The sequence below is a fragment of the Setaria viridis genome, chromosome 9 (assembly GCF_005286985.2).
Source record: "Setaria viridis chromosome 9, Setaria_viridis_v4.0, whole genome shotgun sequence".
Classification (NCBI taxonomy): Eukaryota; Viridiplantae; Streptophyta; class Magnoliopsida; order Poales; family Poaceae; genus Setaria; species Setaria viridis.
In genome coordinates, this window is record NC_048271.2 from 22529459 (window position 1) to 22546191 (window position 16733).

At 43.7% G+C, this 16733-nt stretch overlaps 2 protein-coding genes across 2 annotated transcripts; one reads left to right on the forward strand and one right to left on the reverse strand.

Annotated features, from left to right (window-relative positions):
* The first annotated feature begins 609 nt into the window (after positions 1 to 609).
* LOC117835942 (uncharacterized) lies at positions 610 to 1314 on the forward strand. Its single transcript, XM_034715274.2, has one exon. It carries the CDS (start codon positions 736 to 738, stop codon positions 1093 to 1095), a length of 360 nt encoding a protein of 119 aa, XP_034571165.1. The 5' UTR covers positions 610 to 735; the 3' UTR covers positions 1096 to 1314.
* A 33-nt stretch (positions 1315 to 1347) lies between these two features.
* Positions 1348 to 3113, reverse strand: LOC117835941 (uncharacterized). The gene is made up of 4 exons (XM_034715273.2): positions 2478 to 3113; positions 2244 to 2326; positions 1930 to 2132; positions 1348 to 1569 (listed from the first exon to the last, which is right to left on the reverse strand). Exons 1-4 carry the CDS (start codon positions 2684 to 2686, stop codon positions 1441 to 1443), a joined length of 624 nt encoding a protein of 207 aa, XP_034571164.1. The 5' UTR covers positions 2687 to 3113; the 3' UTR covers positions 1348 to 1440.
* Between the last annotated feature and the right edge of the window lie 13620 nt (positions 3114 to 16733).

Sequence of the window (16733 nt, forward strand, 5' to 3'; positions counted from 1 at the left end):
GTGTCTTGATAGGCTTGAAGTTGGAAGGTTCCAGATTTACCTATCTTTCGGAAGATAGATAGGAGGCCATTCTCATGTCCTCATGTACTTACCCGAAAACGATCGCTCATGTCCTCATGAGCACCGTGCTCTGGGATGCACACGCAGCCGGCCAGGCAGGTGCGCTTTGTGCGGCGGCGGCGGCGTGGAGGCGTGGTCGTGGCGGCCATCATTTCGTTTCCGCTTTGCCACCCCGTCCCTCTGCGCATGAAAGCAGCCCAAGCAAAGCCGCTGTCCGCCAACGACTTTACACACGTGCCAGCAAACGATAAAGCAAGCTAATCAAAGCGACCAACGGGACACACGCAACGGCTAGCTGGCCACAGCCACGGCGAGAGAGAGAAGAAAAGAGGGGCCGGCCATCTCCGCCGTCCGTCCCGGATCCGGCCGCGCGTCCCCGCGTCCTCGACTAGCCGTTGCGCACGCTCTCCTACGGCCCTGGTCCCCGCGGCCCCACGCGGCAGCGACGCATGCCGCCGTCGCACCAGGCAGGGGGAATCCGAGCCCAACGGCTAAACGAGCCCAAAACAATTCAAACCCACTGCCGCCTCGCCTATAAATGCCTCCGCCACCCTCGCCGATCTCATCTCATTCCATCCATAATCACATCAGCAGCCCACCACATCGCACCGCCACCCTCGCCTGATTTTATATCGTTGAAGCTCCAGCAAAAGGAGCTTTGCTGCGTAACCAAGAATGGCCGCCCGCGTCGCCGCCACCCTCGTCGCGCTCCTCGTCGCCCTCTTCGCCGTCGCCGCCACGGCGCAGGCCCCGGCGGCGGCGCCCAAGATGGCTCCGCTGCCGCCGCCGCCCAAACGGGCCCCGATGGCCTCCCCGCCCGCGCCGCCCATGGGGAGCCCGGCCTCCGCTCCCTCGGCCTCCGTCCCGGCCATGAGCCCGCTGGGCGGGGGCCTTGGCGACGCGCTGCCCCCGGCCGGAGCCTCCGCCATGACCCCGGCAGCGGCACCCGCAACGGAGAAGAGCGCCGCCGCGTCTGCTGCTGCCGCCAGCTTCGTCGCCGTCGCTGGCGCTGTGGTCGCTGCCGTAGTGTTCTAGACGACGATGTGGCCTGTGGCGGTGGAGGCCAGGCGCTCTGCTGTGCTCGGCTCTCCTCTGCTGTTGATACATGTACTCTGTTTCTTCGTTTTTTGGTGAATTCTTTATTTATTATATTTAGTTTGTTGTTTCCGAGCCTGAGACAGAGATGAGGATATGTAATCCAATTTTTAGACGGCAGCTGATTCTATGCTTATATGATGAGATTATATTGGTTCATTATCAGTTTCTTCTTACTCAAATCAGAACGAATGACATGGGACTACACTGCCTTAGAAATATTAAGAATTTCTTACATTTGAGAATGAAATAGCCACATAGACATTGGGATCTTTGATTATTTTCCTATACTTTAGGTTCCCCCATTTGGTTTTGAGAGCTGTTACTCGTGTGGCATGCCTTCGCATGAACATGCTTGCTGTGATCCATAATCGGCTCAATGATGGCCTTCACGTCCTCCTCAATTTCATCCACCTGCAGGAACAAGTGGTTTTTGTCAGGTATGTGTCTGGCAGAAGTTTTGTAACTGTCAGCATTTGACTCTGGTCAATTTCTGTCAGCATGTTTGTGACAGACATCAAATGTGTTGTGGATAGTGACTTGTACAAGTATGTGCCGAGGCAACAAGCAACACAAAGACAGCGTTGGAAGTTGCTTCAAGGTAAAAGTAATCGACCGAGCTCGACCTATACCCACAAAAGCTAAAAAAAGGCTGGGGGTGTTGCTTGAGATTACAAGCAAACGGGGGAGCACCAAATCGCAAGGAATGATGAAGGCAGAAGACCATTTAATCCATCAGGATCAATTGCTAGTGTACAGGGTACTGCTATGTACCTTGTGGATGATGTCCTGTGCAAGGTGAGCCTCCTGGGCGACTTCCTTGGACGCGTGCTCCACGATCACAGCCGCGGTCCTCAGCCTCCCGCCCTCGGGCAGCTGCTCGGCCACCTCCGACGACACCTTCTCCGCAACGGTGGCCGCCTCCTCGACGACTTCTGCCACCACCTCCACCGTGTCTTTCACCATCTCGACCTCACCTTACATCGATTTCATAGATCAAGAGTTGTCAAACGAGATAGTGGTACAGTACAACTGTTGCAGAGTATCAGCTGAAGTTTGTTTGTTCAGAGTCGGTGATGGTTGCATACTCTGAATCCGCAGGAACGACACCCATCTGGAGTGCACGAAGGGTGCCGCGGCAGCAAGGACAGAGCCAATCGCCAATCTTGCCCTGATATGCAATACAACACAATAGGAAAGAAATGCAGGATTGTATTAGCAGCTGCAGAAAGATGATTTACATACACTGTTCACACCAGTAGACGATAAGAATGTGATCAGTGACTGCGCAACAGACAGAGCAGTCAGTCAATCTCAGTCACCAGGTGAAGAAAGGTGTCCGCTGTTGCTCCTGAAACTGGCGCGGCAGCGCCGGCGGAGGTCTCGCCTCAGCCGCGCCGCTGGAGGCCGAGAACATCTGCCTGTTGGTCGCGTGGAACCGTGGTGGCGCTGCCGTCACCGGCCCGAGACGGGTGGTGGAACGGAGCTTCTGGCAGTAGAGCGACGCGAACGACCTGACCAGAGACGCCATGGCCTGGTTCTTCTTCTTGTTTGCACTGATTGCTAGAAGAAACCCGATGACGATGACGGTCGCGCTGCTGCTGCTGGAGATGGAGGCAACGAGCAGGGAGCGCGTGTATATAGATAAAGAGACCCGTTGTCACGGCATGAGGATCCGCTGGCTTGCAAGGCACTGGATTTGAGCTAGCTGGGGTGGTGAATGATCGGTGCACGGCAGGGCAAAAAGGGTGTCGACTTCCGGATCGGATATACGCTTGCGGAGGCCGAAGCGTGTGGCGTCATGTGGCTACTGCCGATCGAACGCTACTCAGGCGTGAAGCAATGAGGAAAACATGGCGCAGTCGCGAAGGCGATGATGATATGGATGGAAGCGGGCATGGGAGCATGGCGGCCGGTGCCTAAACCTCAAAGCTTGCAAGCAACAACGTTCGGTTTCTGCTTTTGGTGTATGCGACTATAGAATGGCAAGATTTATCATGTTTCTTTCGCTTATCCTAATGACATGTTGCCTTGTGCGTTGTGTACATGGGAGTCTGGGACAGTTCGTTCGAAACTGATGGTGATGCGTGCCGGTGGGCCGGGCCGGCCTTTCCTGGAGCCGGCCAGCTAAATTTAATTGGGGCGGATCCAAACAGACCAAATTGAGCAGCTAATGCACTCCTACCTAATGGTAAACCAACTATCTAGCTACGTGATTGAACCTAGCTAATCCCAACTAATTGAGCTCAAAGACCAAATTGTCCATAACTGTTAAAAGAAATAACCCAGTACTATCCCAGCACTAAGAATATGAGCAATTAAAGAAATGTACCATAGTCAGTTATTCTCAACAACCAACGATTAGCCGGTGGATCTAAATACCCCGGCTAAAGATTACCTACCTACTCTTTAGTAACCTCTCGTTCCACACTGCAGGTCATTTGGATTTTTCTAGATACATAATTTTTCCTATGTATGTATATCTAGATGCATAGTAATGTATGAACACAAAAAAGTCAAAATGATCTAAAAACGGAGGGAGTAAAAAGTTTTAGCCATTAGGCCCTGTTTATTTCCCACCTCCCAAACTTTTAGCTCCTAAAAAATTTTAGTTAGTTTTTAGTCCATGGTCTAAAGCATGTTTGGTTCCATCTCCTAAAACTGACTAAAAGCAATAAATGTTGTAATAAAATGACCATACTACCCTCCCCCCAATGCCCTGCTCCTTCTCTGCTCGCCCCTCCCCTCCTCTTCTTCCCTGCACACACGCACCCGCCCCTCCCCTCCCGGTCGCCGGCGGCGGCCGGCGCCCTCCTCCCACTTGCGTCGCCCCCTCTCCTCCTCCCGTCGGCACCCCTCCCCTCTCTCCTTCCCCCGGCCACCGCCCCCTCCCCTCCAATCCCGGCCGCTGCACTCCTCCCCTCCTCTTCTTCGTCGGCACCGCCGCCCCCCTCCCGATCCTCCCTTTCCTGGATCCAGCGGGGGAGCGCCCGGCCGGCGGTTCTTGGTCATCGAAGCCGGTGTCGATGGCGGATTGAGCGGTGGCCGGATTGGGGGAGCAGCCGGCGCCGAGGAGGAGCGGGAGCACCACGGTCGCGCCGTGCAGCTGCGCAAGGGAGCGGGGGCGGCGGATCCAGCGGGGGATGGCACGGCCGCCGGTGAGAGGCCGCGGGCGCTGACATGGAGGAGGGAGGGAGCGGCGGCGGGGTCGGGGAGGGTGCGGTCGAGAGGAGGGTGCGGGGGCAGAGACAATAAAGGAGGGGTAGCAGGAGTCCAGCACTGGTTTTAGGAGGAGGTGAGGGGACTAAAAGTTTTGAGCTTTCTAAAACTTTTTAGTCACTTTTTAGGAGGAGTGTTTGGCTCTTTAGTCACATTTTAGTCACTTTTTAGGAGCTAAAATTTTAGGAGGGTGGAAACAAACAGGGCCTTAGCTAGCTAAACTTTAGTTGGGGTAGATCCAAACAGGGCCTAAGTGTGGCACCTTAGTCTCTTGCGAAATTTATGGCTCAAGTTTGGGGATAAGGTTTAAGGTTGTGGGTTTGAGAGTTTGGGCTCCTGTACAGCTTCTCCATTGCCAGACTTATAGAAGTCCATGGTGGCAGGCTAGGCAGTGGAGGAGACCAGGGGCATGGATTGATGGAGCCCATCTTCATGGCTACCGCTGCTAACACGGGGCAAGGAACCCTTCCCTCCCTTTCTCTCTTGTTCTCCTAGGCTCACTCCTACTCCACTATTTGTCATCGATTTCCTCTGTCATCGCTGCAAAATAAGTCCTTCACACCCCCACACATTACTGGTAGAGAACTGACCTTCTATTCAACCCCTTTAGTCCTGGTTAACATTGCACTCGTGAGTAAAGTGGCTTTAGTCCCAGGTAAAAAATGTGCCACCGGAGGACACCGCGGGGGGGGGGGGGGGTTGCTTTAGTCCCGGTTATAATGGCTAGAAATAGTGCACCAACGGCCGGACCCTTTTGTCTCGATTGGAAATTGGTCTTTTGTCCCAGTTGGAATTTCCAACCAGGACAAAATCTCCTCCCCTATAAAATTATCGGACCGAGAGCTCTTCTTCCTCCCCCAGCCCGAGCCACTCCACTCTACCACAGACACTTTGTCCTGCTCTCCATGGCGAGCAAGCAACCTTAGGGGAGGTGCTACCTAAATTTTTTTCCTCATTTTCGTAGGATTTCACTCATCTAAAATGTTGTGAAGGTTAGCTACTTCATCCTCCCTTCATTTATTATTATTATGCTTTGTTTTATTCTTTAGAGTGGGAGAAAAATGAGTTTTATTAGAATGAGGGATAATGGAGAGGATTTTTATTTATACGTGTTTTTGAGGTAGAATTTGATGGATAGCTTGCTTGTTATATATGATTCGTATTAGTTAAAAGAACTTAATCAATATTAGGTATGAGAAAAAAATAGAGTAAATGTGTTTTTAATATTTAGTCCTTGCAATAAAATTAAGGTAAATAAATTGTAGGTGTAAGAAAATAGAATTTGGTCATTGCTACAATTTTTCATGTCACTGTAATTTAACAATAATTGTATTTTTTGACCAATAATTTATTTATCTCATGTTTAATGCAAGAACTAAATATTATAAACAATAATCCTATATGAAACTCTATGTTCATTTTCCACATAATACGATGCAGATGGACTGGCAATGGATGTACCACCTCCGTTCCTCCAATCCTAGTTAACAGTGTCTGCACTTGGCATAAATGTTCTTATGCTGTTCTCTACACATAACTCAATCTTCTTCGAAATCTATGGACAGTCACTTCTGCTCCTCCAGTACCAGAAAATAATGGTAGAATAGAAGAGCTTTGATTCCACAAACTCGGGCTGAATATTATAAAAGAATCTTGAAATAGTATTCCAAATGCCTTTTGGAGCCTAATTCCCGTAATAGAAGTATGCTGGCCCAATATCCTCTTCAGGAAAAGATCTATCCACTGACCTTGACCTAGCGGCTTTTGGTTGGTTTTGGCTTGCCACCATAGGCCATGCTCAGTGAATAGATCTTTTGCCTGGACGAGCTATTGTGCGTGTGCCACCGCACTTCTATTATGAGAATGTGGCACTTTCTCCAAAAGACATTTGGAAAATTATTTCAAGATTCCTTTATGATATTCAACCCAAACATGATTCAACCCCAGCATGTGGATTCGAAGATCTTCTATTGTACTATTATTTTTTGGTACTAGATATGTGGAGGTGACTCTCAATAGACTTCGGAGAAGATTGAGTTAAGTGCAGAGATGGCTCGGAGGGCGAACACTCTGCTATGTTGTACCATTATTTTATGATAATTGACTACGTGAGGTCCACTATGGAGCATCTGTAATCTTTAGTGTATATGTATCTTTATTGTTTTGTTATGCGTGTAATCTTTATACGTATCTCTAGTGATTGTTATGAATGTTGAATGGTGTAATTTTCATGTGAATTGTTTTTATCTTTATGAAGGTCGATTGGTGTAAATTATGAATATTGATCAAGTTCTTTATCTAATATGAAGATCTATGTCCATTTATTATGTAATAATTTATTTATCTAATATTTTTTGCAAGGTCTAAATAATATAATCACACTAACTCTATTTTTTTCTTACCTAATATTGATCAAGTTCTTTATCTAATATAAAGACCTATGTCCATTTCTCATGTAATGCGATGCAGATGGACCGGCAATGGATGTATAATATGGACAGATGGACCAAGGAGTTTGTTGATGGCTTGTATTATTTTCTCGAAGTGGCCAAAGTGAACAAGCCAGAGAACGGGTTCATATGTTGTCCATGCTTCCAATGCAGTAATAAGGACTACTCTTCCTGGGGGACTATTCATAGCCACTTGTTTAGATACAATTTCATGCCTAACTATTTAGTTTGGACCAAGCACGGCAAAAAAAGGGTTTATAATGGAAGACGGTGAAGAAGAGGAGGATGATAACAACATTTCGGACTGGGCTACAGGCCAAGCTTTTGCAGATACTGCAATGGGCGAGATTGATGAAGATGAGTTTGCAGAAGATGGTCCCATTGATGATCTTGGTCAGGTGCTACGGGATGCACATAGAGATTGCAAAACTGAGAAGGAATCAGAAAAGTTGCAGCGCATGATAGATGATCACAAAAAAATGTTATACCCAGATTGCAAGCAGGGGTATAAAAAACTGAGTGCACACTAGAATTTCTACAATAGAAGGCTAAAGATGGTGTGTCTGATAAGGCATTTCAGGGGATATTGAAAATTATAAAGAACATTCTTCTCAAGAATAATGAATTGCTGTCCACAACATATGAAGCTAAATAGATTGTTTGCCCTCTAGGATTGGAGGTTCAGAAGATACATGCATGCCCTAATGATTGTATCCTCTATCGTGGTGATAAATACAAGAAATTGGATGCTTGTCCTGTGTGCGAAGCGTTGTGGTATAAGATTAGGCAAGATGATCCTGGTGATGTCGAGGGGCAGCCTCCTAAGAAGAGAAGTCCCGTGAAGGTGATGTCTCTCGTTGAAGTTCTAGGGCAAGTTGAATCGCCAGCTCCAGAGCCAATTGTACCTAAATGGCCCTTTGAGGTAGGAAGCCTCTAGTAAGGCCTGAATTGGTACGGAAGTTATCCACGAAGATGTACGAATTTCATGAATGGTACATGAAGCAATCTGCCGATGAGAGGCTCATGTTGGGTCTTCGGGTTAAACTGATTGATTTTTTTGGCGAAGGTGAGAAAGTCCTGTGGATGGAATTCAAGGATATATATGAAGTGTACCATCAGGATGCCCTTGACGTCTCTCTCATCAACACCTGGGTTTTGTAAGTGTCTGTTTATCAATATGTAAATTTTGGCTCAGATTATTATTTTTTGTGTGTGCATCGCCCTACTAACTTCATCTTCCATTTTATGTAGGATGCTAATTCAGAGGTGCCGCAGAGAATCGTACTTCAATGTTGGCTTCATGGATCCACCGTTCGTTAATTAAGCTCAGATACGGGATCAGTTAAAGAAAATATGGGAGGCAGTATCCAATTTCTTGGACAAACAAAATTATAAGGAATACATATTACTGCCATACAACTTTAAGTAAATGTGAGTACCGCCTATTTTCGTTTTCTTTTTCCTTACCTAATTAATGTTAGTTAGCTCTAATATGAACATTTATGTATGCAGTTTCCACTGGATCCTCCTAATAATTGTGATTGATAGAAGCCACGTCATTGTGTTCAATTCGTTGAGGAAACCACCGAAAGAGTACCAAGAAATTCAAGATATGCTAAACTCGTAATAATTGTGGACCTTTATCTCTATGCAAAAGTTGATTTCCTAAATTATCACCTAACACTGTATCATGAATTATTTTAATTCGCATGGCATGGAAACAATTCAAAATAAACTTCCCGGTACGTACGAAGTTTGCAGATTTTGTACATTCTATAACGCAAATATTTCATAACTTGTTTTTTTTTCCACTAAAGTGCTTGAGACAAGAACAAGGCAATAATCTATGTGGGTACTACGTATGTGAGCACATGACCAAATTTGTGCATGGCAAGGTGCCGTCATCGCATGATCAAGATGTACGTAAAATAAAACTATTAATAATTAATTATTTTCTAGTTCCTTATATTTAATTGTTTGTGCAACATTCACATATTTCCAAATTACAGATGTAGAAGATTCAAGAAAGACTCTTGGAGAAGGAGGGGATTTTTGCAATATGTGAAAGTCTCATAGGATTCCTGGTGGATGAGGTGATAGATCCCATGGGAGAATATTATTATGACGGACGTTCAATAGCCATGAAATGAAGTGGAGCAACACCACGATGGGATAATCCTAGGTATGAAGTGGACAAATTATTGTATATTAGTAATTGTATAAATATTAGTTTGATTTGTATAATATACTAAGAATTGCTGCCATAAAATATATATACGACTTGCTTACAATATAAATATGACTTGCATACAATATTAATATGAAAAAGAATTTAAGAAAAAAAGTCTTAAGGGGTACGTGCATGCACCATGCAGGCGCACATGCACGTACCCCAAAACCAACCGGGACTATAGGGGGCCGTGCTGCGCTTGGCGTGGCCGCCCCTTTAGTCTTGGTTGGTTTTACCAACTGGGACTAAAGGGGGTCTTTAGTCCTAGGTGAATGACCTGGGACTAAAGAACCCCCCTTTCTTCTCGAAAATTTAATCCCGGATGGATTTTTGATATCTTTGAGCCCTACCAACCATGACTAATGTCGCGTTTTCCACCAGTGCATGCACAAAAACCAGACTGATGTATCTCGTAATTGAGATAATGTTTTGTTCCATTCCCTTCCGAAGCACTGGCCGCTTGTTGCCACTACTATGGCCCACTTCTGGCAATGAGACCCGACCAACATGCTTGTTGTTCCATTAGCTCCATCAGCACCTAATTCCCATCGAGCTCTAGTGTTGGGAAGGTCTTTCTGCCGAGGAAGCCAATGAAGCCCCACGATATACATCCCTATGCCGACAAAACCCTAGCACCCCTCCTCTGGACATAGTCAATATATAGACCATAGACTCGAAGCCAGGTCCATGATCTCATGTGGATCGAGTTCACCGCATACTAGCAGTCCCAGTGCCCCATAGCCAAACCCATCAGCCAATTGAATTAGCACTAAATTGTTAGTTGAACCTAGCTACTTGACACATAAATCTATTTCAACCTTTCTCCATTATCCAAAAAGATCCCAAACCTTTCAAGCCTTCTCTTACAAAAAAACCAAAAAAATATTTGATCGCAAAAATATCATAAATTCTTAGAACCATGTGTAAGCATTTCATGCCCACTTCTTCTCCAAATAAATCATATAGAAAATAATATTTGTATCTAGCTTATAACAGCATATATTCTTCATTTGACTATTCATCATTTTTCTTTGAAATATTTTCCAAATGCCTACCTCCGTATACAAATAAAAGGAAAAAGTCCATTTTACTCTCCTCACCTAGTTACTTTGTCCACTTAACCCCCTAAGCAAAATTTAGGCTCACTTTACTCCCCTAAACTATCTCATTTGGTCCAATCTACCCCTAATTAGATTTCTCTCTGTTTTTTCTTCAGGTAATAATTGAGTTTTAATTTCAGATTTTGTCAATTGACTTGTAATATGATGCTCTACATTAGAAAAATACATTAGAAATTTTTCATGATTACTTTTCATACAATTTTGTATATCTAAGATAATTTCAAGTTAAATATTCCTAACCTATGAAATTAACTATGAAAAATTCTTATTATAATTTTTAAACATAATGTATCATGTTTTTATCTAATGACGAAATTTGAACTCAAAATTCAATTCATACATGAAGAAACAAAAAAAGAGAAATCTAATTAGGGGGGTAGATTGGACCAAATAAAATAGTTCAAGGGAGTAAAGTGCTAAAATTTTATTTAGGGGGTTAAGCGGACAAAGTGGATAGGTGAGGGGAGTAAAATGAAACTTTTCCCAAATACAAAATCCCTAACAATTGTCTTGGCCCTAAATATTACTCTTTACATTTTCCTTGATCACATCCTATAAAAACAAACCTCATCATCTATACCGATCGACAAGAAACCCTACCTTCTACAATTAATAAGTTTCCCATGTTTATCCACATTAATCAACTCTGTTCAATCATACCAAATCACATCTATCGATAGATGATACACCAATGAAGCTCGGACATAGTTGACATGGGGGCAGACACCACTAGCCACCGCCCTAGGGTGAATGCTTACATGAGGAGCATCGGGAGAGGAGATCATTTGCCCTCAAGTTTAAGCCTGTGTGTAGATGTGTTGTCTATGATCGGGTGTCAGAGTTTACCATTCTGGTCTTTTGCCCTTATCGATAAACATGGAAAATCGGGAATTTAGGAAATATCAAGTCAAATTCAAACTGAATTCATTTTTTTCAAAAAATTGGAATGATTTCACAACAAACTATCTCTAAGCCATCGTACATCACAATTGCATGTAAAACAAAGAAATAATAGAACATATTACAAGATATAGTACCTCCAAATTGTAATATTCAAATTATGTCCATACAGTCCCAAAATTACAAGTCTAGGAGCTTGCTTGGATGAAGTGGCCGTCGGTATTCACATCGAGCACGAGAAGGAGCTACTGCACCAAGGTGTTGAGCACTGCATGGATCCCACATAGTGTAGGTGAGATGGAAGGACTCCTATTTCATCACAATGGGGTTGCACTCCCACTACTCCTCTATCCTCTCCACCAAAGACTGCACTCCATCTCATGCACGCATCGCACGCAGCACAAATAGATGTGAATAAGAAGAAGAACTGAGGGGTTGGAGGTTTAGGAGAAGGAAATAGAGGTGGGAGACCTGCTAGAGCCTGGAGGGACACGGCTAGGGACAATAGTGTCGTGGCAAGCGATGCACGTACGAGCGGCCAAGAGGGGAGCCGCTGCCACCGCCACGGAGAAATATTGTGGTGGAGAATTTTGGGGCTGATTAGCGTTTCGTTCGGGTATATGAGGGTAAGGGTGGTGCCGTTTTGGATCATTTATAACTGCCAAGGTGTGCTTGGGCTGATATTGCAAATTTGCCCAACAAAGTTTGTCCAGTGCAATAATTTGTCGGTCCCCACCGAAACAGCTAGAATTTTGGTGAAGTTTTGCTGAAATTGTGAACCTGGTTACAAGATGGTAACTAGGAGACTGCCCTCTCACTACGCCAGATTTGATTTGTCCTGGTTACAAGATGGTAACCAGGAGACTGCCCTCTCACTACGCCAGATTTGATTGTCCTAGCACAGGCAAATTAGTGTGCTGGCGGGCGTGATTGGTACCCACCAGCACAAAGATTCCTTGAGCCAGCGGGGAAGGCTACTGTGCTGGCGGGCGACACAAGCACCTGCCAGCATAGATGCACCTCATCTGTGCTGTTGGAGGGCTTATGTCGTCCGCTAGCACAGAGGCCACTGTACTGGGAGCGACCTAAGCACCCACCAGCACAAATGCACCCCAACTATCCTGGCAGTTGGCTTATGTCACGCACCAGCATAAAGCTCACTTATTTAAGGCCGCGGGCATCTTCTTTCCCAAGCAACCTTCCATTTGGAGCTTGTCCGAGAGGAGCTCGGCAAAAGGTGCACAAACACCAAATCTAAGGGGGAACGTTTTGCTCTTGATTTCTTTGGAGGAGGTGGCTATATAAGGTGAGTTTGTGCATCATTTCTAGCTTCATTAGGTTGTCATCTAGATCTAGATATAGAACTAGGAGAGAGAGGAGGGAAGAGAGAGAAAATAACTAGAAATGGATTATTTTTGTAAATAAAATTCTATGGTCATATTATAACCATTACATTTATCATTTTAATGTAATATAGAATTGAGTTTGATTATATTTTTCCTACTTATGAATTATTATGTCCATAGTTTTAATTAATGAAGTTGATTATCATAATATATAATTGAGTTTGATTTTTCCTTCTTTTTATTAATTATTACATCCATGGTTCAATTGAGTCTCATTTAGGGTAATATAGAATTGGTTTTTATTATATTTTTCCTACTTGTTAATTATTAAATTCATATTTTTAATTAATGAAGTTGATTGAATTATTATATAATTCAGTTTGATGTTTTTCTTCTTCTTATTAATTATTACAACCAAGGTTTAATTGAGTTTCATTTAGGGTAATATATAATTATTTTTTATTATATTTCTTCATATTTATTAGTTACTACATCCATAATTCAATTTAGTTTATAGAATTGCAACCCATAGCTCATTAAATTTGTTAATATAACATAGAATTCTTATCATAGGTGGTTAAAGATGGATCATAGAGCATGGATGTATGGCATACAGAGACATTCGCATACTTTCATGTCAGAGGTATCGAAGTTTGTGGACGCTACAAAGAAGCATGCTCGCATTTGCAAGATAAAGCAAATATGTTGTCTGTGTTTTGACTATGTCAACAATATTGTATGGGAGGATACTGATGTCATCAAGAGGTATTTGATAAAGCGATAGTTTTGTGGATGGATACACAATTTGGTCCCACCATGGTGAGGCAGAATATACTTCCAACAACACAGACATCGATACTGGTAGTGATGAAGTGGGTGGTGATGATGTAAACGAAAATGATCATGTTATGATGGATGATGATTATGACGATGGAGATCGAAATAATGATCAAACAGATGCGCGTGTGGAACCACAGGTGGATGAGGAACGTGATGTTGATATGGAGGAGATGTTGCGCCACATCGAATCGGAAGTGTTGCTAGGTAGTGCTAAAGGGTTAGAGAATTTCGAGACACTCAAGAAGGCAGCAAAGGACCGTATGTATGTGGGATGTGGGAAGGAGTGGACAATGTTGCATTTCATCCTTCATCTTCTGATCCTGATGGCTAAATTTGGCTGGTCAGACAATAGTTTCAATGATCTCCTTACTCTACTGGGCAATTTGCTTCCGAAGGCTAACTTTGTGCCAAGAAACACATACGAAGAAAAGAAGATCATCAATCCATTGAAGATGTGTGTGCAAAGAATACACACGTGTAGCAACCACTGCATGTTGTATTGCGGTGAGTACATAGCATTGGAAAAGTATCCAAATTGCGATGCTAGCCGTTACAAAAGTAATACCGATTTCTATGAGGACTATGCCAGTTCCTCCATCGGGAATAAGAGGAAGAAGGTTGCAAAGAAAAGTGCTGGTGATCAAGTGGAGAACGAGTCCTGTATAGGTACTGACACGACGACTCAGCGAAGAGTCCCTGCCTTGGTGATGTGGTGCTTGCCAGTGGTGGACCATTTGAAGCGTTTATTCTCAAACCCAAAGACCGCTGAAATGATGACTTAGCATGTTGATCGCCCAATAAAGGATGATGGAAAGCTTTGACATCCTTCCGATGTTCGCCAGTGGAGGACCTTCGATGCCAATCATCTAGAGTTTTCAGATGAAAAAAGAAATGTACGATTCGCGTTGAGTACAGACGACATGAATCCGTTTGGTGAAAGAAGCAGCACACACAGCACATGGCCAGTTTTTATGACCATATACAACCTTTCCCCATGGCTATGTCACAAGAGAAAGTTCCTTTTGCTTACCATTCTCATACGAGGTCCGAAGCAACCTGGCATCGACATAGATGTTTTCCTTGAGCCATTGATGGAAGATATGCAGAAGCTTTGCGAAGATGGGATTTGAATGTGGGATGAGTACAGACATGAGCACTTCACACTAAGGGCCATTATCTTTGTCTCCATCAATGATTATCCTGCCCTATTTACTCTGGCAGGTGAGGTAAAAGGTAAGACAACATGTGTAGTTTGCCTAGATGGAACATCATATGTGTACCTTAAGGGATCTATGAAGACAGTGTTCATGCGGTACAGGCGCTTCTTATTGAAGATGCACAAATATTGCAGGATGAAGGAGTTTTTCGATAGCACCAATGAGAATGATTTTGCTCCAAAATCGGCTCCTAGTAAAATAGTATTTGAAATGTGTAAGAAGGTCAAGTTCAAACTCGGTAAGAAGTCATTAGGTGGTGCAGATAATTCGAATTAGGGGAAGGAAGCATGCTAAAACTACAGACGTGCACACATGCAGTTTAAGAAGATGTCTATCTTCTTTAAGTATTTGCCTTACTGGTGAGAGATGGTGGTGCGCCATGCTATTGATTGGATGCATCTTCAGAAGAATGTGTTCGATAGCACCATCGGATTCTTAGGCTTATCAAGCAAGGCAAAGGACGGACTAAAATCACGTAAGGATTTGGTTGACCTTCAAATCAGGCTAGAGCTCCACCTGCAAGAACTACCTTATGGTAAGCGTTACCTTCCCCTGGCTAACTACAACTTAACACCAGATGAGAAATTGGCTATGTGCACGTACTTGCGCGAGTTGAAAGTGCTGACCGGATTCTCATCAAACATCTGGTCACTAGTCTCGTTGAAGGACATGACGCTTGCCGGCTATAACTCTCATGATTGCCATGTGGTGATCACAGTTTTTCTTGCTATTGCAATCCGGGCTATTAAACCAGTATTTGTAAAGATGGTTATGACATGGAAGTGTTACTTCTTCAACGTGATTTCGCAGAAAGTGATCGATTATGTTGAGTTGGCTAGACTTCAACTGTTTGTGTTGGAAACTCATACCCAGCTCGAGATGTGCTTCCCTTCGTCCTTTTTTGATATCATGGAACATCTCATGGTCCACATGGTCCAGCAAATAACTGAACTAGGGCCTATGTACTTCCATCAAATGTGGACATACGAAAGTTCATGTCGACTCTCAATGGATACATGAGAAACAAGGCCTTTCCAGAGGGCAGCATGTTCAAGAGCTACCATACGGAAGAGAGTGTTGATTGCTGTATAGATTACATAAAAGATAAGAGAGCTATTGGTTTACCGGAATCTCGACACGAGGGCAGATTCTCCGGGAGAGGTACCATTGGAATGAAAAGATTTATAGACAAGGACAACCAGCAATTGGAGAAAGTGCATTCAAGCATTCTACAACACTTGCAATAGTGGATTCGTTCATCGAGCAACACCTAAATGTGGTCCGTGGACAATGCAATGGTCGCTCGGAGGATTGGATCATCAAAGAGCAAAAGCGGTATTTCTCATCATGGTTGAAGGACCATGAGCAGCTATTTTAAGGAAATTCGATAGAAGAAGTAACATTGACCAGGTTGGCATCTAGGCCATCAAGCAATATCACCTCGTGGCAAGTATATGAAATTAATGGATACACATTTTATACCACCGCAAAAGACAACAAAAGCGTGGCATACCAAAATAGTGGTGTTGTCATAGAGGTGATTGATACATCTGGACAAAACATAACTTACTACAACAGTTTTATAGAGGAAATATGGGAACTTTACTATGGAGAGAATATCCAAATCCCTGTCTTTCGGTGCCAATGGGTCAAACACCCAAATGGCATTATAGATGACAGTTATGGGTTGACACTTGTAGACCTAGCCAATGTAGGTTACAAAGATGACCCATGAGTACTCGCTGAGCATGTCGCACATGTATTCTACATAACCGACCCTATGAATGCAAAGAAGCACATTGCCGTCTCTGGAAAACAAAAGATCCTTGGAGTTGAAGGTGTAGTGGACATTGACGATTGCAATCAGTATGAGGAATTGGACCTTTTCAAAGATCATGAACAAAGAATCAAGCGTGTTGAAGCAAGCATTGATAAATCCATTAAGCCATGGTTATGTACTAACTGTGAAGAAAAAATTGTTAAAGGATAAATTAACATTTCTTATTACTTATGTTGTAAGACTTATTAGTTATCTTGTAAGATTTTATTAATGTGGATTAGACTTTATTATCTTGTAACTGATTGCCAGCATAAGAAAAGGGTAGGGTACATCCATGCCTTAATACAATATAACCAGTTCTGATAATAGTGCAAGTTATTACATCAATACTTACAGGTCCTAGAGAGAACAAGTTCAAATGCATAAAAAAGGGTAATGGTACAACCATACATGTTACATATTTCATACTCCGACT

Coding starts and splice junctions, on each gene's coding strand:
- LOC117835941 (XM_034715273.2), bottom strand. CDS start 2,686: ATGGCGTCTCTGGTCAGGTCGTTCGCGTCGCTCTACTGCCAGAAGCTC. Junction 2,327..2,477: donor CGGACACCTTTCTTCACCTG/GTGACTGAGATT, acceptor ATTGCATATCAG/GGCAAGATTGGCGATTGGCT. Junction 1,570..1,929: donor CACAGGACATCATCCACAAG/GTACATAGCAGT, acceptor TTGTTCCTGCAG/GTGGATGAAATTGAGGAGGA.
- LOC117835942 (XM_034715274.2), top strand. CDS start 736: ATGGCCGCCCGCGTCGCCGCCACCCTCGTCGCGCTCCTCGTCGCCCTC.